Raw genomic sequence first — 23,496 nt, forward strand, 5'->3', positions numbered from 1 at the left:
TCAGCAACATGGTTCAGTTCAGGTGTACATCAGACTTCAGCTTAATGCAGTTCATGCCTAAAACACTAAAAAACAGAGCAGGGAATTTACGAATATACATGATGCCCCCTTCCAGTTCTTAAATTAGATTTTGTTGAAATCATACTTTACAGAAAATTAGGCTTACAAAAACATGCAGTGTGTGACAATTTTAAAACACATAAGTGAAAAATAGTAAAGTGACTGCAAAAAATGTGATTATGATAACAGATTAGGCAAAGACAGATGCCTCATTTTAAGATACAACATTTTAAGTCTTATAGAATTTCTTCCATATACTAACACATGCTTTTTCAGTTACATTCTTGCAGTAGGTAAAAAAATCTATACTGTGTCAGTCTTTACCTCTCTCTGTCATTTGTTTCTCTGTGGAACTGTGACAATGCATTTTCAGTGAAGCCATGCATGTGCATTTCCAATAAGAATCTTGGCTATTTTCTTTTCAGTGAAGCCATGCATGTGCATTTCCAATAAGAATCTTGGCTATTTTCTTAATTCTCATTTTAATTAATTGGATTTAAGGCAATTGAGTTTATAAATGCACTTAAAACTGCAAGAATCTAAAGTTTCACCATAATAGAATGAATATTTGTAAACAAAATAGCCCACAGTCTTCGTTCAAACCAGACAGCCAACATTTATTAGCCAGTGGCTGAGCACTATGAGAAACAATATTCAACAGCCTGTAAATTAAAGCAAATATATAAGTAAAGACTACAATTAAGAAATGGCTTTGAGATGAACTCCAATTACAGTGTCTCACATTTAGATATACTTGCCAAATTTGTTGACCTAGAAAATGTGGTTTTACTTATTCTCACATCAGTGGAAATGCACAGTATCTGAACAGAATGAATGAGACATGGGTGACCAGCCTAATGAAAGGCTCTACTCACCAGGCTAGGACAGATTTTCTACAGTCAGCAAAAAAAGAAAAAGAAAAGATGGGTGGAAAAGGGAAGAGAAATAAAAGTTCAAATTTACAGTGAGCAGCTATTCTGTTGCCATTGCAATGTAGCGCCTTTTGCATTTGCCTCATTTGTTCAGCCTAACACAATTCTTCCTAATCTACTTCTTCACATTACTAAAAGTCAGCTATGATTCCTACCTGCATCTTCATTAATCGACTATTAAAAATACTTCAGGTTTCATGAAAGTTAGAATCACATTTCATATAAAATTCTTATAATTTGTTTTAACTATAAAATGCTTGTCTGTACTTTCCAAATAAGCAAGAGGACAAAATACTACAAAAAAGAATTTCTGCTACATTAAATCTCAATATCCAGCATATTCTATTCTGACATCTTTACTTAATCAAAGAATATGTTAGACAACACGGTATCAGAAGAGTCGATGCTGTAATAAAGTAAACTTGAGACCTCAGCCCCATGACAACAATTCACTCTTAATATTCATAGTCGCATGGAAAGCAGTATGATTAAGAAAACATCACAATGCTCCAAAATATTTTTAACTGAACTGCTATATAAATATACACTGCAAGGGGAATTATTTTTCAAGAAGAAGGCAATCTAAGATGTCACTTAGATTTTACATTTCATATAGACAAAATCTTGCCTTCAGTTATGTGGAAATGAGACATTATACATCTTGTTCAGCTTTCCCAGGTTGTGAAAACTTCCATAGCAATTTTCATCACCTCTATTAAAATTTCAGTTGTACAAGAAGTATAAAGATTGTGTTCTACTCACAGAAATCTCATTACTTTTAATCTACTAATAAACTGCATTCTGCTTGGTAGTTTCAAAATTAGTAAGTACTTGACAATAAAAATATTTTTTTTATTCTTATCRAAATCTCTTCCAACTTGTTTTGCCTGTTTGATGCTTAAAATAGAAAGCAGTAAATTATCACCTTCCATAATATTACACAACATTAGATAATGACACAGTAATAGCAATACTGGTCTAGAAAATGGCACTAGTTTTTCCCTATGGTCTATATTGATATAGTTTTATTTTTACGAGATTAACTTCACATACACACAAAAAAACATACCATCAGGCCATAAATCTCAGAAGAGCTTCGTACTTTTGGAAGTATTTCCATAGGAATATCAAAGAACCTGAACACAATGTAAAATAAGTTATGTATATAATTACTGTTAAATCAGAAAGTAGTCTGCATTTATTTTCTTAAATAAATTTAAGCTAAAAGATAAAAACTACCTACAACAAGAACCTTGATTTCTAGGGTTTAATCTATGACTGTGTGCTTCTTCAATTCTTACAGTACATGATACTGAATTATTGAGTAAAACAACATATATTTGAGTACTTGAAGATGCATCCAATTCTTCTGTGTGGGGAAGTCATTCTTCTTCCAACAATGTTTCTGGACATTTGGAGACAACAATAAACCTCAATTCTTACGGATAACAGTAAATACAACAATAATTAATGATCTTAGTCTAGGTGACATTGTTACTGTTATTGTTCCTTAAAAAAATCATGTAGAAATCTATTAAATAAGAGCACTAATGAAAAACTGAGCTTACTGGCAGAGTTCAGGATCCCAGTCCAAGGAATGAATGTTGAACAGCATTGTTCTACTGGCATTGGTTACATCTGTACAGTGAACACCTCCATTCTTCCCACCTGTTAAACTCTGAATAAGCATATCAACAGTATTAGTCAAGAAAAGTTACAAGTTTACATCAAAAAAGTACAAAGAAGTTCAAAGTTCATAAAGCTCTAAATTCAGTTCTAAACTCTGTTAGTTTTGCAACAACTAGAGAGACAGACCCAATATAATGAAAAACAGGTATGGGAGAAGATTTTCCAAAAGAATGAATAGAATTTTACTACAACCTATAAATGGAAATTACACATAAATACCTACCAAAAAAAAAAAAAAAAAAAGTGATACTGAGGACATAAAAGTTCATCCTGTAAAGAACTTTAACAGAATTTCTTCAATGGCTTGTACTGAAGACACCGTGTGATTGATGAGTATCACATGCTACAATGCTTTTGCTAGAACTGTATCACTCTGCCAATAAATTCTCCTAAACCGGTCATATTTCATAAGTGCATCTGCGGAATTATTGTATGAGACAAAAAATACCTTTTTAAATGAAGGAAACTATTACATTGTTCAGAAGATTATAGTTAAATATAGTACAAGCAGCAGGAAGATGCTCAAAATTTGGGTTTGCCAGTGCCTCCACCAAAAATTGCTTTTGCTAGGAATTTGTATGATATAGTCAATAGAAATCCATTAAAAAAAGAGACTCATAAATACATACCCATATAAGCCATGAATCAATAGTCCCAAACATAGCTTTTCCATCATCAACTGCTTGCCTAATCTCTTCTACATTATCCAAAAGCCACCGAAGTTTCACTGCACTAAAATAAGTGCTAAGTGGAAGACCAGTCCTTAACTGTATAATTAAAAATAAAGAAAATAAAATAAAGACCATGTAAGTATCCTTTCCACAATTATTACAGTTATATGTGAAAATAATGAAAAAAAGTGAAAAACACAAGACCAAAACTCAGAGAAATTACAGAAGCTTGTTTTCTAAATAAGTATAAAGTACACAATATGCATGCCTGAAAATATCATAACCAAACAACTAGTGGATTAATGGACAAAGGTCAAAGTTGATCYAAACACAGTTCAAAGACCACTTATGTGGAAATAGTTGTTTGCAGAAGTCCTATCTTATCTGAGATAACTCCATATGACTAGACATTAAGCAATAATAACAGAAGAAAGAGCAACACAACACAGGAAAGATGGTATTTATATTGTACTTCCACTTAAATTATGGCACTATTTTGCAAGTATTTATCCTAAACATATATACATATATATAAATTATTTTAGAAAATATTTCCCTATTTTCAATTTGATTTCAATTAATTTCAATAATATAGATATAAAATGAGAAATGTAATGATATATTTACATAAATAAAAAGTTTTTCAGGTGAGATTTCTGAACTTGCTGCTAATTTTTTGGAGTCATGTTATCTTTAAAAAGAAACCACATAATTAAGTCTCACTGACAATTACCCTTTGGCTTTTAACTTGAGCTACATAGGAAGAGTGATCAAGTTATTTTAAGGAAAATAAACATTTCTGCAGTCTCAAATTTGTGTATACTACTATATACATTTATTATTATATAACAAACTAAAAAGAGATTGAAAGCTACGACCAAATTACTTTGTTACATGGAATTTTAAGCACACATGTCATAAAATCATTATATACTACAGCAGTAAGTATTCAGCTACTAACTAAATATTCTGGAATATGTGTTACCTTGAAAAAGGATTTATTTTTTCCTGGGATTCTTTTAAGAAGGCGTTCAACTGTTGATTGCGTTCTCAGGTCAAGCCACACTAAAAGCCCAAATAAAATTAATTCATCAAAACCTTTAATACATGAATAGTGACATTTATGAGCTTCTCCTACAAAACTAGAGTTCATGTCAGTAAACTCCTTTCTCCTTTTTTACTTTCAAATAGCTGGAAGAATTGTACAATTGCCATTGTATATTTAACGCGTTATTGTAAAAACTAAAAATGGTCAGAAACTCATTCTATTTAGAAGAACAAATGATTTCAGAAATCAGAATTGGATTTTCCACATAATAGGATATATATTTTTCTATCAGAGTGTAAAGAAATGACTAACTATACTTCTGAGTTTACAGCAGGTGAATGTCAAATTTAGAAGGTTAAAACAAACAGGAGGTTGATTATTTACTATTACTATGAAAACTTTGAACTAAAGCACTATGACAGAGCTATCAAGGCATAGCCTGGCTTAAGATAAAGCAATAAACAACATATATTTGAACACAGAACAGTCCTGCTCTTTCAATGATATTACACTAAACTAAACTATCTTGCACCTGTCATGGGCTAAGAGCAAAACCAGACAATTACCATTTCTCTGCTGACATAATTTGAAAAAGCTACAGTAAATTAAAAATGCAAATCCAAGTCAATAAGTATTCATTTAATCTACTTAAAATGTTTTTTTTTCCATTTAAGTTGAATCAAAAGAATCCTGAGAATTTGGTAAGCTCCTTCATTTAAAAAGAAGCATAAGTAAGAGCTTCATTACATGCTAAGGATGGACAGAAACCCTCAAGGCCTTGYGTTTTTGTTAAAAGCCCACAAAACGACTTATTAATCCATTAAGTAATAACTGTAAACAGAATAGGCCTTAATTGCACCTGTTTGTACAAACTCATAGCTTATGAGAGATATCACCAAAATCAAAGTAGTTAGTAGGCCACAATGAAACCTTCATAGAATTAGGAAAACATTTTTCTACAATGAACTCATTTTACAATATTACATATGCAGAAAGTTTCGTAGTTACCAATGGCATTATAAAGAGGTTCTCCAGTTGTCTTGTCCCAAACCACTGTTGTTTCTCTCTGATTGCTGACTCCAATGGCTTCAGGATAAAATAGAAAGAAGTATCCTTTTCAGAAGGTTTGTTTTCCCCTTTTAGGGGGTGAGGGAGGGAAGAGTGGGGTGAAGAGGAGGAAGGAACAGGTAAGGAGAAAAGGAAAGTAAATGGGCAATAAAATGTTTCCAACCTTTTCATGCTAAAATTTAGAAATATTACTTCTAAAAACTGATCTTTCATCTTTTGCTGCTTAACCCATGTGCTTTATATCTCTCTCTCATTTTGCCACAAAACGACATGGCAACAACACTGACAGAGAAATTAGTTTTTGCCAAGAGGTCCTATTTTAAATGGCATCATTTTTTCATTTATCACTTGTCTCTGATTTTGCAAGATTAGGGAAGTCTGCTTTGCAGATTTTGCATTGCTTATATGTACAAACAACTTCTCTTCTAGTTATTCCTCCCAAACAATAAGAGCTARCATTTTTTCTGAAGGCACATATGCTGCCACCTTTCTCTATATTGACTTAAAAAGCAAAGAATCTGACTTGCTCAACCATGAGTATGTTAAAGCACTCAGTTACCCTTAAGTACTAGGAATACCTTTTATGTTAGTGATATCTATGTTCAGTTGTTGCAGTTTCTCACAGGTCCTTTCTACACATTCATGGACTGATTTTAAGATTTCCTTTGGGTCTTGTTCCACCCATCTTTAACAAACAGTAAACACTTGTTAGTAAATAAATAAATAAATAAATAAAAATCCGCACAGAAGTTACATTTATGACAAATAAGGAAGGTTTCCAAGTCTGAACCAGAACCAGCTGAACATTTTACACAATCATAATTACAAAGCATATTTTACACATCTAGAAAAAGTTTAATGAATTCCAAAGTCATTTTGAACACTAAGCTGTATTTTCACAGCAAAAATATCTGTAGAAAATAGAGAATATTATTTTGTTTTGTTTCCATACAGAGGGCTTCAGAGGTAAATGCTAGGTCAATTAAGTACAAAATAAATAAATAAAAAAWCAGAGTGTAAACTAAGCAACTTTCATAGACAAAGATAAGGAATATGATTAAACTGTCAGAATGACCACTGTACCACTTTAAACAAGATTGACAGAGGACAGATTAAYGATTGGTCAGAGACTTTAAACTAAGTAATTTTAGTTTGTCTAACTTAGAGCACATATTGGATATCAATATACTTTTTAATATTATTTTTCCTACCACACAATCTTATATAGCAGTATCATGTTATTAATAATTATTCACCAACTTCAGTTTTAATCATTCATATATGAAATTAACAATGTTCTACTGAAAGGTACAAAACAAATTAAAAAAGCAGAGGATTCATACCCTTCTTTAGGGAATTTCTGCTGAATCTCAACTTGATGGTGACTTAAGAGTTCTGCTGTCTTTGCATTAAAAACCTGTAAATAGATCACACTACTGAAATTACTATGAACACAAACAAGTTTAAACAGCAGTAAATAAATACTATTTCTATTCAAAAAATACAGTTAGGTGAGAATTGATAGTTGTTTTCTTGTCTATCATCAACAAAAAAGCTAACCATACATTTAATCTTGGTTTAGATACATTTTTATATTTAAGTGAGCAAATAATACTTTGGTAAGCTTTGTTGTCAATTATAACCAGTATTTTTTCATGATGGATTAGAAAAGAACTACATTTTTTTTTTGTGGAATTTATAGAAATTAGCCTGATGAAATATTTTAGAACATATCTCTCTGTTAGTAACGCACCGACTGTTATTTACAATACAATTTCTCTAATTCCTGCTCTGACACTGATGCCACAAGTACGCTGTTTCTCACTTTTAGGACAAGTGATTTTAAGAGAGAATCACATCTGATTTGGAAACCACAGAAGGAACCAAACTGCAAAGAAAGAAGAAGCACCTAAACAGAATCCAGCTTCTTCTGAATCTACAAATACCAAGCTCAGGAAAAAATCTGACAAGGAAAACCCTCACTGCAGCAACACAATGCATTAAAAAAAAAAAAAAAAAAAAAAAAAAAAAAAAAAAAAAAAAAAAAAAAAAAAAAAAAAAAAAAAAAAAAAAAAAAAAGAGAGAGAGAGAGAGAGAGAAAAAAAAAACTTACATAAAATGGATTAGATTTCAATATATTACAGTGGAAAAAGCAAAGAAGAGAATCTTGAAGACTTCTACTAATGGCTGAACTTAAGGCTAGAGGCTCTACCTTGCAGTAGAAGTCCAGCCAGAAGAAACAAAGATTTTCATCAGTGGCCTGCTGTAGAAAGTAACYTATTGTGGCCAAGCTACGAATACCCTCAAGATGATATCAAATATATCATTCAACTTAACCACAAAATCTAACAGCAGAATGGCTAACTGCAGAACGTGACAATAGGACACCATCTTAACTTTTTATGGTAAGCAAGCAGAGGAGGGCTAGATTTATGAATACTCTCATTCTCAGAGTACAGAATTCAGGTGTTCCCATCTATTATCTGGGATATGACTGCAGCACAAGTGGTACTATCTTTTCTGGACTTCCTTGGCAATGATCTCTTTTCAATCCACAAGTTGTARGAATTTCTCTCAAAGTTTTAAAACCATAAATTCTTGATTTCATTTAGATAGTCAAGTTTACTTTGGAACTTTCAAAACATTTATGACAAAGCAGATAATGAAGTTCTGATTCTTTAATTTCTTTGAAGCCCTAATGTGCATCTTTAAAGTGAAACTTCAAGGTTTATGAATATTTTAGTTATATATCAAAATCAAAGAAACATAGAATAACTTAGGCTGGAATGGGCTTTGAGAGATCTCTAGTGCAACCTCTTCCTCAAAGCAGAGTGAGCTATGACATCAGACCAGATTGCTCAGGATTTTATTCAGATGGATCTTGAAAATCTCTGAGGATGGAGACAGCACAACCTCTCTGGAAAATACTAAATCCACCTGCCCCAAACAAAAACACACAAAAAAGTTTCTTAAAAGAGCACAGATTCTCCTTCCTTGTCTGTTATCAGTTGGAAATATTACACAGAAAAAACACCACTATATTCTTTTCATCGTATCTACTTATCTGTGTTTCAAATGCTGGTTGAGCCTTGACATTAAACTCTACTTTAAAAAAAAAGGCTAAGGTCTGTTGGCACTATATACTTAGAAAGAACACGTATAATGGGATAAGGAGCTTAAAACGTTACCCTGTATAATTAGTAAAAGGGATTTAATTCTTCTATGTACAGAGCAAATAGAAAAATCCTGAAATTCTCTCAACGACAAAAGCCTAGTAAAGTTTACTAAGGTAAACTAATAAAGATAGAAAGATAGAAGACTTTTTCTTTAAACYTGTATGTATTTGGTCTGTTAGTAACGTTAAGACTCATTCAACATTCCTTGATATAGAAAGTAGTGCATGAGGTTTAATACTGCCGGCAGGAAATAACTACAAATTAGACAAGGTCATTCATGGAACCTGGAGTGTGTAACCTGATAATAAAGGCAGAAGCTCTAACTCAGGAAGACTTTTTGTATCCTCCTAAGCAAGCCATTCTAACAGGGATAAATCTCAACAGGGAAAATAACAATACAAATGCATAGATTTTTCATGCCCATAGAGAATAACTAGGTAAACATGACATCACAAACCAAACACAAGCTTTTAACATCCTCAACAAAAGCAGCAGACACTCCCAGTACCTCAGGGCAAGGGATTAAGAAGTTTCACTCAGAACAATACCATGTTCTATATTGATATTAGAATCCTGATACACAGAAGGAAGCCACAGGTAACTGAGACATTACACTGAAACCTAAAGGCAGACTGTAAAAGCAGTAGGGAATAAACAGAACAAATTAGAGCCCCTCCAAGGGGCTGTTACGAAAAATAGATAAAAAATCTGTCCTTGTTTCTCTCTGACAGTGGTGAAAGAGTAAAAGCAATAGGTGACAAAAAGTATGAGCAATTCAGATAAGGTCAACACTTCTGCCAGGCCATTCCTCCAACTGGAATTCCAGTCAACTGCTCCCCGCAAGTTGTTGTTATCTGCAAACCTGATGAAAGTGCATTCAGGCTGTTGATGAAGATATTCAGCCCTCACTGAATAAGCCCCGAAGAACACCACTTCTAAATTGGCTACCATTTAGACTTTTACACTTTGGGCCCCAATGGGCTAGGCAATTTTTCACCCACACATCTTTAATCCTCATCAAAATCATATGCCCCCCTCTCTTACAGTCTAGCTAGGGGTTGCATAGTATTACCGATAATAACACATTAATAATACTGACAATACATACATGATAATAGACATTCAAAGTAAACAATAATTTGATTTGATTTTTGGCCCCGACACAAAGATGAAAATGTTTGGAAACAATAAAAAAGTGTACAGAGAGAACAATGGGAAAGGCATGCAAAACAACGAACACTGTAAAGATCAAGAGGTAAAAGAGAGCCAAGGAAACAACCCATACCAAAAGAACCCATACCACACTAYATTTGAGCATTAAATATTTCAAAGTAAAGTCTCTTTTCTAACTGTAGCAATCTTGTTCCAGCACAGATTTTTACAGRTGTATATGTTAGTCATTATCTGAAGGACTGACATGATTGGTAATAGGTCACTGCACACTTTGCCTGCTTCTCTCCCCATGTTCTGATTTTAATTTTAGTGATGAAAATCTTTTTGCTCAAATTCACACAGCTTTATTATCATAATAGTTTGATCACACTGCCAGATTTAAGAGAATGCCATATTTTGAAACAAACTGAAAAAAAATGCAATGAATACAAAAGGAACTGAGAATAGTGGCAGATACCATGCCCTTTTTTTTWWAAAAARAAARGGGGGGGGGAATGATCTCTTTCATTCATTCATATGAGGTTCTGCAACTTCCAAAAGAGTAAATATAACTTACTTAAAGAAAGGATAAAACCACATGTATACAAACTATTGATGAATGCATCTAGTGTATGAAATACCTTGTTAGAAGAACTTATAAAAAGAATTTGAGTGTAAATTTAAAGCTTGCAGTGTCTATTTAAGTTATACTAGTAACTCAGCTCTACATGTAAAGCAGATACAATTTATCTTCAGGTGTTTTACGGAACTTTTCTTTCTTTCTTCCTCTCCCCCCCCCCCAAAAAAAAAAAGGGTCTTGTAACTGGTATTCAAGATAGCTGGCTGGTGTCATTTGCCAGTTTGGTGTTTCCCTCCACCCCCAGAACTCTGCTTTGTCATTTGACAATCCCATGAAGGTCATGATATTGAGTAATAATGGTAACAGAGGTCAAGAAGATATTCTAGTCCCCTGCCTCATGAAAGAAAATCCCACATGAGAGAAGCACTAAAAAAATAGCAAAAGCAAACCAAGATGTTCCCTTTTTTCAGAAAAATATTATGCACATTTGACAACATGTTCTATTTAGCCATTGTCTCAATTTCATTTCCACATTGTTTGTGTAATCAAGTAACAGTGGAAACTGTCACCAGGATTTAAGTCAAACTCCCATGACTTACTGACTGGGAGTTAGGACAATATGTGCAGAGATTTGCAAGCAGGAAGCTTATATAGTAAGTTTCATATCTCATAATAATAATAGCTACTGTCTATTGCATAGTATGGAAATATATAGACCCTAGGTGACCCTGCCTGAGCAGGGAGGTTGGACTAGGTGATCTCCAGAGGTTCCTTCCAACCTTACCCATTCTGTAATTCTTAAACTAAAGCTCTATTAATCATCCCATTTTCAAACAAACTGTCTCCCTCCAATTTTTAAACAGGCCCATCTCTCATAAGATGTGCAAGTTCAGCCACCTGAATACCTACAGTTCCTGAGATGTGTAACTCTTGACATCAAGGTTTTGGCCTAAGGAACTGCACGTGTCACTCCCATAGGCCCAAGTAGGCTTTAGAAGGCAACACAGCACAGCCACTGCACTGTTTTAACACTAGCTAATCACAAGCACTTAAAAGACAATTCAGCAGGAAGTATTTCTCCAGTGCTTGAGCGCCTTGCCCACTTGATCTAGTTCAAGGCAAGATACCCCACAGATTCAAGACGCAGACAGCTCAAAGCAGCGAGATTTTGCAGCACCCTCAAGCAGTTGCTTGACGCGCGATACAGCGGGAGCGGCAGGCAGAAACCGCTGCCGCCGGGGAGGACATCACCGACCGACCCAGCGGCTCCGCCCTCTCCCCCCCCCCCAACCGTGTCCTCCTCGCGGGGGGGMGCAGCCTCAGGCCAGCCGCGGGGCAGAGGGAAGCCGGCCCAGAGCAGGAGATGGGAGCTAAAGCGACAGCGGCGCAGCCCTGGGCCGCCCGCCGGCCCTGCCCTTCCCCAAGGGCACGGCAGAGGCCTGCGGACCCCCTGCGCTCCGCGAGGATGCGAGAGAGCGAAGGAGCAGAAGCGGCGGCTGCCTGGGGCCGCGGAGCAGCCGCCGCCGCCGCCCACCCCCGCGGCGCCGGGGGCCGCCCCAGCCCCCGTGATGATGCGCTCACCAGGAAGCGAGTGGAGCTGGTGCCTTGATCGATGGAGCCCACCAGCGGCCCCAGCACCATCCGGTCCGACGCGGCCATGAGCCTCGCTGGGCCGTTGGGTCGGTTGGGAGGCTCTCGCTCGCTCGCTCGCTCTCACGCGCCCGCCGGGCACTCAGCGAGCCGCGCGGGTAACGGCCGCGGGGCGGGGAGGGCAACGAGCCCCCGGCCTCGCTCGCGCTCGCGCTGCCGTGACGGCTCGGCGGCCGCCGGCGCGTGGCTCGCGGAGCGAAGCCGGGCAGCAGGGCGGGGGGCGGGGCCGGGGGCGCTGCCCTGCGCTCGGCGAGCCGGCAGCCAATCGGCGCTCGGGGCGCGGCGGGGGCGGGAGGAGCAGGAAGCGGGCCAACGGCGCGGGGGAGAGCAGCGGGCGGACGGGAGGGGCGGGGCGCGGGGGTGGCGTCACGTGACGGCCGCGGCGGGCGGGGGGGGACGTTCCGCTCTCGCCCCCGGCGGCGGTTGAGGGGTGTCGCCGGCGGGGAGAGCCGTTGGCGGGGGGGGGGCTCCGTGAGGGGAGTGGTGGCCCCGTGGCGAGGGTCTTCAGGCGGGCCCSCGGGCACCGCCGAGTGCCGCCCAGCTGGGGTCATTTCAGTCCGGCGGCGGCGTGCGCCGGGGCGACCCTGTTTCCTTTACTCGGCCAGAAACACCTTGGCTGGCCTCCGCTAAGGCTGCACGGGGCGGTACGCAGCTCTGGAGAGTGAAGGCCCTGGAGGTGCCAAGGCAGGACAGTGCGCTTCTCTGGGCAGGGGAAAAGCGTCTGCTGGCAGTGAATATTGGCAAGGAGACGTTCAAAACTTGTGAGTCAGCCTGCTCACGGCCGTGACGTCGGCTGAAAAATGTTCGCAGGCGTGAAAGGGTTTGTTYTGTCTTTCAGAGCTTTACTCTGCATCCAGCAGAAATACTTATTAACTTATAAAAAAAAATCCTCTTTAAGTTACTACATGTTGATAACTAGTGCTTCAAGAAAAACTGCTAGTGTTGCAAGACCCATGATAGAATTGCAAAAGCTGATAATGCTGACTAAAGCAAATGATAACTAGTGAAATGTTGCAGTAAAGCACCCTGCTTAGTCTCCAGTGAAGAGATTTTTGTTTGCTCTAACTCCCTATTAGCAATAGCTGTCGAAACTCATGGTATTTTGTCAACAGTACTGTCTGATAAGCGAATGCTAAGTAGTGATATTTTATGTGGCGTCTGATTCAACTCTTCTGATGGACCTTTTTTTCTTAATACTTCAGCATGTAGCTAGGAGCCTTAATATGGATTAATATGCAACACCGTCTACTAATGCATAATGCATTATTATGCATCTAATGCATAGATGGCAAGTGACTTAATTGCAGCCAGTAGTTAACTACATGGGAGCTCAGATTTGATAGTAGAACACTCCTGAGCCTAGCAGGCAAAGCAATATCAAGATACAAAATCTGAAACTAGAAAAATACAGTTTAGAAATAAGATCCCTAGTTTTAAGAGTGAGGGTAACCCCTAGTTTTAAGAGTGAGGGTAACAGAGTGCTGGGATCACTTACCAAATTCCAGATAGACACGGCTCTATCTTGAGCAGAGGCTGAGGTCTCTGGGGATCCAGAAAGGGAGGTAGCAATACCATGACTGATATTAATACATGAAATACTACCACGTCTGTGTAAAATTTACAAAGATCATGGAGTTATGAAAGCTTTCTATTAGGTATAAATCTATCATTTGCTTGGGTTTCTTTTTGGCAATGTCTGTGTGTTTTCACAGATCTGGAAACGGAAAAATGGCTAAGATACCTTCCTATGCCATTTTCTTAATGTGAAGCAGTCACTCAAGTAGGTAAAATAGAAAGGAAGAATTTTAGCAGAAATTGTATAAGAAAATGTCAAGAATATGAGAGCAGCTTATCATACAACAGACAACTTTATTCTTTGACATTTCTTATTCAATGAAGAGAACACTCTCGCTGTGGTATTTGATTTTTGATACATGTAAGTTACTATTTGCAGAGTTTGTAGTGCTGATAGTGGACACTGTTCCAAGGAAGTTGTTTGTAGACAAATGAAGGGTGGAGCTAAGGCCATACCTTTATCTAAAGATGGTGTGAGACAGTAGGCTGCTGAGGTAGTTTTAAATGAGTTAGCTTGGTATTGGAAGCAGGGTACCCAAAGGAGCACAAATATCTTTGTGGACTGATTTAGTCTGCTTCTTGTTCAGATCTAGCTGAGGTGAGTATATACAACGCAAGTCTTCTGAAAGAATCTACACATCTTAAATAATCAGCTATGTTGCAGAAGAACATACAAATTTAAGAAAATAATCAACTAAATAATTTCTAGCAAGTGCTGGTTAGGACTCTTGTATAAATTACTGTTTGTGACACACAGAGCGATTTTGGAGGTTAGATATCTTTACAATGAAAATTCTGAGCCTGGCAGAAATGGTGGAGACTCTCATTGACTTTAGAGAATCTAATTAAAACAAAGTTGAATTTGGTTCCCCAAAATATTACTCTTGTTCCACAGGCAGCTTGTTGACCTCTTAGTCTACAGAATTAATTTGAGTGAAAGATTTCCACCTCTCTGAACAGTCCTACTTTTTTTTTTTTTTTAGGTAGTCAGCTTTTTTGATATATGTTTTTTTTTTCATCTCAGCAAAATGGACAAATGCCGGCAATTAAATGGTGCTTTTTCTGGCTGATTTTTTTTTACTGACCTCAAGTAAAGGACAAAATGTGACTGTGTCAGACTACTATAAGCATGTGATACAGTGTGAATTAAAGAGTAGATGCCAGTCGTCCACATGTCTTTCCATTCTCTCTCTTAGTGGCAGAGAGAACTCAGTAGTCTGAATCTTGCTATTCCTTACTAATGTCTGTCCTGTAGGAAGATCCGAAGGGAAATATTTCAAATTAGCCTAGAACAGGTGTACATATAAAGTGTTAAAGTGTGCCACGGTAGTGAGTCATGCTGCCACATATCCCCTTTTGCCTACTGAGAACATGAATGGTATGTGTGAAAGCGCGTACATTTGCACACGTGAATAAATGCAGTCTCTCTTACCAGCTTAGAGACTAAACACAAATAGATCATGACCTTGACATCCAATGCCCTTACCTTTACCTAAATTGTCTGTAGCCCCCATATCCAGGGAACCTTTTAGTAAGTCTAGCAGAAGTAGATCAGACTGAACAATTCCACATTCTCTATCCTAGATTTATTCTGGAAGGTGTCCATATGCAGTATGCTGGCAGCATTTGGCAAGAACAATTTTATTGTGAAGCTATACTGCAGTGATGCAATATAYGCCTTGCAGGAAGTGTTTCACTTCTGACCTGATGTTAAACAATAGTTTTCCCTGAATATCATTTTATATTTAGGACTACTCTTGCACTGTTCAAACCCTGAGCAATCATTGCTGCATTGTTATTGGCTTCCTGGTGGGCAAAAGTAAAATTTAGATTAAATAAATTCACATTAAAAAAAGAATACTGAAACACTCTGAAAAGTAGTTTTTAAGTCAATAAATATTTATAATCAAACGAAAATGGGARAATAAGAGAAAAACAAGAATGTTTATAGTTAAATATTAGTATTCTTGGGACCTAAAATGAATAATTCAGAGAAATATGGATAGTAGATGCTCTGCGTGTCAAAATTCTTACCTCTAAGATATTTAGTCTTCTAGCTTCCATACAAACATTATGGCAACTTACTGCATAATTTACTCCTGAAAAAAAGGTACACTGCATAAAAGAGGTCATTAAATCTTAGATAGTTTTCTATTGGTTTTCTAGAAACTATATTTTACTGTACTTTCTTTTTTATCATTTTTATCAAAAGAATAATCTTTTGATAAAATCTATGTTCCATAAAGAGATGATATGAAAACTAGTTCTCATAGGCTCATTCTACTTCTTACTTACTCTTTAAATTCAGTTTAATAGAGGCAAGGCAACTAGACTTCATATAGTCCAACTTCTCMTGTGTATGATTTTTTGCACTGGACCAGTGGATGTTTCCAAGAATAAGTTTAAGTGAAATTGCTCTGTATAATGGTAAGATCAGAAAAAAGGTAAATTATTGTAAATGGTGATATGTGGCACTTTGCTCTCWGATACCTGGCTCAGAATTGAAAATTCAGTGATATTCACCCTAGACTCTGTTTTTTATGCCTGGATATAAAAAATGCCAGGACAGCTGTAGTAAAAAGATTAAGAACAAAAAGCAATAGAGGAGCTGTATGAGAATCCTGAAGCTATTGCTACGCTGGGTTTTAAAAGATTCTATTAATTCTGCACTAATCTAAGCTCTTAAATCATGCAAAAGAACTGAAACTAAACTGAAAAAAAATTCATGTGAATCATGAAAACCATCATACATCTAGAAAGGGTCCAGAAGAGAATTGGAATTCAGAATGATAGTGTCGGTTAAAATATAACATCAAATGTATATTCATTTTGTAGAAATATATTTAAGGCAATATATCCCACAATTTGGTTCTCTCTTTCAGTTCTGTTACTCTGTGCAGAACTTTCAGTGCAACATCCTCAGAAAGGGTATTGAGAATTTAGTGATTGTTTTGTGRTTGTCTAGCTATTTACTCTAGGTAATTAGATAGCCTGAGGAGCCACGTATTTCTTTATCAATGAACTTCAAAAGCTTTTGATGTATTATTTCTACAAAACCCCTTGAAGTAGGATAATGCTTCTAGCATTTTTTACTGATATGGAGAAAGGCTCAGAGCAGCTAAATTACTGACTAGTGGTCACGTAGCAAGTCTTCAGCAGATCAGGAGTAACGGTCAGCTCTTTCTCAAGTCCAAAGGCACTGTCTTCCTTACGCACTGTGCTTCTTAGGAATTAGTAACTGCCTTCAGAGGCAGCAAGACTGAATTACCTAATAACCACCAGAGGTAGAGGCATGATTCCACAGAATAAATTAGTCTAACAGCACATGCGTCCTAAGAGACCTATGTTTTTACCACCACCATCCCGCATCCTGGCTGTGCAGTTTCTACTTATTGTGCAATGAGTCTGGTGTTCATTGGATTCCCCCTTGAGTTGTCTGAACTCATTAATGTGGCAGAAATCAAACCCAGACAAAATGGAAGTGGATTGTTTTCTGCCAAGAAGCTGAATTGACTCACTCACTGAAATGAGTGCCAGAGCTGGTGCAAGAGCAGAGTTTTCCACGGCTAGGAGCATGGGAAAGGTTAAGAAAATGTAGGAGTTGCAGAGTTGTGAAGGAGACTAAGGACAGGATGAAATATTCATCAGCAGCTGGCTCTTAGATTGCGTCAGCTGCTCATGGACCTTCAGCCTCCATATCTTTGAATCAAATGTTAGCTATCTGACAGGAAATTCTGGAAATATTAATGAATATACTGTTGTCAACAAAGACCAAACTATGTAATCTGTACATTGCTACTTTCAATTTTACATATCTTTACATTGGATATCACAAAAATGGTGTATCTSCGTATCATAGAGCTGATGGGAGACCGCAGCTATGCAGAGGTTTTCTGGAGGTTCTTTACACTCTGGTTACATCCTAAGACAAAATTAAATTAGTTACAAGTAGCTGCAGTTCACTGGGACTGGTAGATAATGTATGAGGAGAGGTGGAGAGGGCTGTGTTTGTTCAGCCCGAAGAAAGGAGGGCTTAGGGGACATCTTATTGGGGTGTACAACTGTCTAATGGGAACTCTCCCATTAGTATAGAGTATAGAGGAGAGGGATCCAGTCTCTTCACAGAGATGCACAGTGATAGAGGAAGAGGAAATGGACACAAGTCAGAACACATGAAACTCTGGTTAGAAGTAAGGAAAGACTAGAAATACGGAACAACTTTTTTCACAATGAGAATGGTCAAACTGCAGAACAGGTGGTCCTGAAAGGTTGTGGAATATCCATCCTTCCAGATACTCAAAACTTGACTGGTCTGACCAACCTGGTCTAACTGGACCTACTTTGAACAGGAGGTTGGACCAGATGGCCTCAGGAGGTCCCTTACAACCTACATTATTCTGTGGTTCTATGATACTTYGTTGAACTTCAGAAAGTTCCTCTCTACCCATCTCTCCTGCCTGTCAATGTCCCTCTGAAGRGCCCTCTGGGGTATCAGTCACACCTTCCAGTTTTATATCATCAGCAAACTTTCTGAGGATGCAACTCTGCTCCTTCATTCAGATCATTGATGAATAAGTTGAACAGGATTGGACAAGTATTGATACCTGGGGTATAGCACTAGTTAATGGCCTCAAACTAGACTTTGTAGCACTAATCACACCCCTTGGAGCTTGGCCATTCAGCCAGTTCTCAGTCCCCCTCACTGTCTGCTCATCTAGCCCATACTTCGTCAGCTTGTCTGTGAGGATGTTGTGGGAGACAATGTTGAAAGCTTTACTTATAGTCAAGGCAGACAACATCCACTGCTCTCTCCTCATCTACCATGCCAGTCATTTTATCATAGAAGGCTATGAGGTTGGTTAAGCRTGATTTCCCCTTGATGAATCCATACTGACTACTCCTGATCACTTTCTTATCCTTCATGTGCCTGGAAATGGTATCCAAGATTAGCTACTCCATAACCTTTCCAGGGGTCAGGATGAGGTAGACTGGCCTGTAGTTCCCTGGGTCCTCTTTCTTACCTTTTTTTAAGATTGGAGTGGCAATGGCTGTCTTCTAGTCCTCAGGCACCTCTCCTGATCACCATGACCTTTCAAAGATGATGGAGAGTGGCCTAGCAATGATGTCCTCCAGTTCCCTCCACACTCATGAGGACACCCCCTTGGGGCCCACAGAGTGGTAGAGGTYGAGTTTGCTTAAGTGATCTCTAACCCGATCCTCTTTCACCACGGGAAAGTATTCCTTTCTTCAGACTTTCTCACTGGTCTCCAGGGCCTGCAATTTCTGAAGGTCTTACCAGTAAAGAGTGAGATGAAGAYGGTAATGAGAACCTCATCCTTTTCAGTGTCTTTTGTCACCAGGACCCTTGCTCTATTCACCAGCGTACCCAYATTTCTGCTAGTCCTCATTTTGCTACTGAGGTACTTATAGAAATCCTTCTTGCTGTCCTTAACCAGATTAAACTCCAGATGGTCTTTGACTTTCCCAGMCCTCTTCCTTCATGCGCAGCAGAAKTTTCTATATTGCTCCCAGGTTACCTGTCCCTGCTTCCACCTCTTGTACCTTCCAACCTCTTGTTGGACRTTGTTGTCTGCTGACCCTTGTGGAATGGGGAGTGACTCTGCTAACAGGTAAGGGGAGCTGGGCAAAGGCAAATGCAGGAAGCTTTAAGCTCTCTTGGAAGAAGCCCCAGCACTTATCCCCGACTCTAGCTGGGTGTAACTACTGCTAACAAGCAGTCTCCCTTGCCCCTGAATAGAGGGAATTGGGGCTTTTGACACAGGTTGCCCTTGTCCAGGGTGGATCAAGTACCCTGTGAGTCTGTAGTAGGGAGAGGTCTATTTAAGAGCCAGGCCTGGAGTGCAGCTCCTAGAGGCAGCAGTTTGTGCAGGAGGAGTGCAGTTAGAGTGCAAGAGGACATCTTCCAGCGCCAGTAGCACCCACTCTTGCCAACATGGCTGTAACTCGCTGTAAAGTGTATTTGCCAGTAGCTGGGGAATTGCTGCATCAGCTGTGTCAGAAGCATCAACCCAGACAGAGCCTCTTGCAGCAGATGCTGCCCTACAGGTCTCAGGCTGCAGGGAGTGCTTGGAGCCTCCCTCTCCAGAAGGCCTGGACTGATGATTCGCCCTCCTGCAAGAGGTGTGCTATTGTTGAGGATTTGTGCTGTCAAGTCAAAGAGTTGTGGGAGGAAGTCAGTAGACTGTGAAATGTGTGAGAAAGTGAGCAGGAGATGGACAGGGCGTCCTCAGAGACCATGCTGCTCCCGGAGTCCCAATCCCCTGCAGCAGGGGAGTTGCTGGAGGACTCTGTGAAGAGTGAAATAGTTCAGCACAGCATTGCTGAAGAAGGCTGGAAGGTAGTTCCTTCTGGAACAGARAAAAGAAAGGCCCCTAATCCTCCTGTAAACTTGGAGTTACAGTTGAAGAACATGTTTAGTGCGCTCCAGGATGAGGAGAACCCRGACTTGGCCTCAAGGGAAGCAACTGGGCTGTCTGAGTGTGTGCCTTGCGTGACCACTCAGAAGAGATGAYGAGTGGTTGTAGTGGGTGATTCCATGCTGAAGGGGACATAGGTGCCTATCTGCCGACCTGACCCCTCCTCTGGAGAGGTTTGCTGCCTGTCAGGGGCAAGGACAGGAGATGTGTCTGAAAGGCTACCAAGGCTTGTCCGCTGATTAGACTACTGCCCTCTGCTGCTCTTTCATGTGGGTGCTAACGATACAGAGAGCAAACTGGAAACAATCAGGGAAGACTTCAAGGCCTTAGGCAGAGTGGTCAAGGGTCTGGGAGCCCAGGTRGTCTCCTCATCGGTCCGCCGATTAGGGGGAGGGATGGGAGGAGGAATAGGAAAATTTTTCCAAATCAACAACTGGTTACACCGCTGGTGTTGGCAACAGGGTTTTGGATTCTATGACCGTGGAACATGGTTTGAAGATCAAAAAGTGGTGGGGAGAGATGGGATTCACCTCACCRAGTGGGGCACATTTGCCTTTGCCAASAGGTTGGGAAGGGTAAAGAGGGCTTTGAACTAGATAGGAAGGGGGGRGTGTTATGGAGACAGGGTAGACAACAAAACACAAGTTTGGTTGGGGGGCCTCCAATGGGTGTGTGCAGCTGGGGATGTGCATTTGAGACATGGTTATGGGGGGACCCCCTTATGCCCTTCCTGGGAAACCTGCAGGCACGACCACCTCTTTGAAATGCCTGTACACCAATGCACGCAGCATGGGGAACAAACAGGAGGAGCTGGAGATCTGTGTGTGATCACAGGGCCATGATCTCATTGCAGTCACGGAGACATGGTGGGATAGCTCCCATGACTGGAATGCTACCATGGATGGCTCTRTGCTTTTTAGGAAAGACAGGCCAGGGAGACGAGGTGGTGGAGAGTTGGGCAGAGAGGAACCTCATGAGGTTCAACAAGGGCAAGTGCAGAGTTCTGCACCTAGGGAGAAATAACRCTAGGCACCAGTACAAGCTGGGGTCTGACCTTCTGGAGAGCAGCTCTGCAGAGAAGGACCTGGGAGTGCTGGTGGATGACAAGTTGACCAYGAGCYASCAAYGTGCCCTTGTGGCCAGGAAGGCCAATGGTCTCCTGAGGTGCATTAGGAGGACTGTTGCCAGCAGGTGGAGGGAGGTGATCCTGCCCCTCTACGCAGCCCTCACGAAGCCTCATCTCGAGTACTGCATCCAGTTCTGGGCTCCCCAGTCCAAGAGAGACATGGAGCTGCTGGGGAGAGTCCAGTGTAGGGCTATGAAGATGATMAGAGGGCTGGAGCACCTGCCCTATGAAGAACGGCTGCGAGAGCTGGGCCTCTTSAGCCTGGGGAAGAGAAGACTGAGGGGGGATCTTATCAGTGTGTACAAGTACCTGAAGGGAGGGTGTCAAGGGGATGAGGACAAACTCTTTTCAGTTGTCCCATGTGACAGGAGAAGAGGCAATGGGCAGAAATTGAAACACAGGAAGTTCCGCCTGACCGTGAGGGGGAATTTCTTCCCTGTGAGAGTGACGGAGCACTGGAATAGGTTGCCCAGAGAGGTTGTGGAGTGTCCTTCTCTGGAGATCTTCAAGGCTCACCTGGATGCAACCCTGTGTAACATGCTGTAGGTGACCCTACTGAGCGGGGAGGTTGGACTAGATGATCACCAGAGGTCCCTTCCAACCTTACTGATTCTATGATTCTATGATCTCAGGCAGAAACATGGTATGTGTGTGAAGGGATACCCCATCTGAAAAATAGGCATGTTAGAATGATCTTCCGTAGGTGCCTAAATGTTGTCTGCTTAGCAGGTGGAGCTGAAGATAAAATGGTTACTTCCATGCATAGCTCAYTAAGAGCTCAGAAATAATGCAGATACCAACCTCAGATTTCATAGGGCTAAGGAATTTTTCTCCAGAAGGGGAGAGTGGTGCATACCTTTTCTTCCATCTTTAACAGCTGAGTGTTAGTAGTGGGTAGAAATTGTGGGTTAGCTAGCGGGTAGAAATTGCTACTGTATTAACYGTAGTTAAACTGACAGATAACCTCRATTCTTCAGCCTAAGAAGATGACTCAAAATAAAGGAAGAAAGACCTATGTGCAAAACTTGTTTTAATAATTAAACCTAGGCTTAAGAGGAGCTTCCATATTAAATTTTTTGCTTAGTAATCTGGCTTTCTGGTTCTGATCTCTGAGTATTTTTGAGTTAGAATTCTAAGTGTCTCCCTAAATGAAAGAAGAGGATGGGTTTTTACATAAAAACTCTGCAGTCTCAGGAAGGACTTGATATTTACAATCCACTCCTTTTGCAAAAGAAAATTGCAAACCAGGTAACAAAATTCTACCAGAGCCTCATTTATGGATAAGGACATTCTGGAGAGACTGGATGATGCATGTTGTCCTGTCAACTTTGGTCAGTGTTACTGACTCCTTCAGCAGTACCCTAACATTTGAGACTACCCTCCACAAGAGATTCTGAAAAACCCTGAATTTATGTTGTGAACTATCTGTAAGACTAGGGGCTCCCTATGYAGGAGAAGGGTCCATTTATACCAGAGATAAATGAGTCATTTTCTTGGAAAAGCAATGCTCAGAAATGCAGGGAGAGGCTGGGCTTCACAGATCCAGTACCGATCAGCATCACTATCAGGATTGAAGAGAGTTAGAGCACCTTTGTGCGACCCCTGCTCTTGTGGAGTTTGGGGTCTAAACCTAAGAAACGAGGAACTCCTGATAGTCTTAGCCCTGATGTTAAAAATAGCTCTGGCACTGAGCCTTTTTTTTCAGAGGCAAGTAGTGACATTTTTTTTTCTTTTCTTTTCTGAAAGGGTAAGACTGAGAGATATAAAATTTTACGTGTGATTGTAAAGGACTCCTGGAAGGCAGATCCTGCAGAATAGGCTAAAAAGACACAGTGGAAGTCCAGGAAAAGTTTTGCAACCCTCATGCAGCAGTAACTGCTGATGTGACAGAAGTTTGATACCAGTGATGCTGKCAGAGCTTTAAATGGTTCTTGGGGCAAGACCAAGCCAAACATTCAGACCTTCTTTTCTTCTCTTACTTTTTCTTCCAGCCTTTGCTGTTATTAGCAGAGGGCTCTGAAACCTARCCTAGAACCTCCTGAACTGGTAGCTGGGTATTATAGAAACCAAAGTCCCTTAGACATCTTCAGTCAACAGTCAGAGTGAGAAGTTGTGGTGGGTGAGTGCCAAGGTCTGATACTKATCTGATGGCATGCACTGCTAGCACATTCTTGAAGCGTGTATTCTCTATTTGAGTTCTAGATTTGAAGGAATAGAGACAGGCATATTTAAACACAAGTTTCTTCTAGAGRCAGAAAACTCACTTGCTATGTGAAYGGGCAAATATACCCCACTAGGTATACCAAAATGAACATTGATGTTTTGGCCTTCG

General features: G+C 39.9%; 1 protein-coding gene across 6 annotated transcripts in view; it reads right to left on the reverse strand.

The window, feature by feature from the left end:
* GK (glycerol kinase) overlaps positions 1-12,222 on the reverse strand; it is a 33,754-nt gene extending 21,532 nt beyond the window's left edge. For 4 of the 6 annotated variants that reach the window (XM_085319465.1, XM_085319464.1, XM_085319462.1 and 1 more), the window contains exons 1-9: positions 11,958-12,222; positions 6,812-6,885; positions 6,047-6,153; positions 5,409-5,486; positions 4,338-4,417; positions 3,311-3,448; positions 2,561-2,670; positions 2,062-2,128; positions 936-953 (exon numbers count right to left, since the gene is read on the reverse strand). In XM_085319465.1, coding sequence (XP_085175591.1) covers positions 936-953; positions 2,062-2,128; positions 2,561-2,670; positions 3,311-3,448; positions 4,338-4,417; positions 5,409-5,486; positions 6,047-6,153; positions 6,812-6,885; positions 11,958-12,035 — 750 coding nt within the window. In that variant the 5' untranslated portion in view covers positions 12,036-12,222. The remainder of the gene's footprint in view (positions 1-935; positions 954-2,061; positions 2,129-2,560; positions 2,671-3,310; positions 3,449-4,337; positions 4,418-5,408; positions 5,487-6,046; positions 6,154-6,811; positions 6,886-11,957) is intronic. The other 2 variants (XM_085319461.1, XM_085319463.1) reach the window with 1 other exon arrangement.
* Positions 12,223-23,496: the final 11,274 nt, after the last annotated feature.

Source organism: Rhea americana, unplaced genomic scaffold (genome assembly GCF_003343005.1).
Source record: "Rhea americana isolate MKP2758 unplaced genomic scaffold, rheAme1 scaffold_59, whole genome shotgun sequence".
Taxonomy (NCBI): Eukaryota; Metazoa; Chordata; class Aves; order Rheiformes; family Rheidae; genus Rhea; species Rhea americana.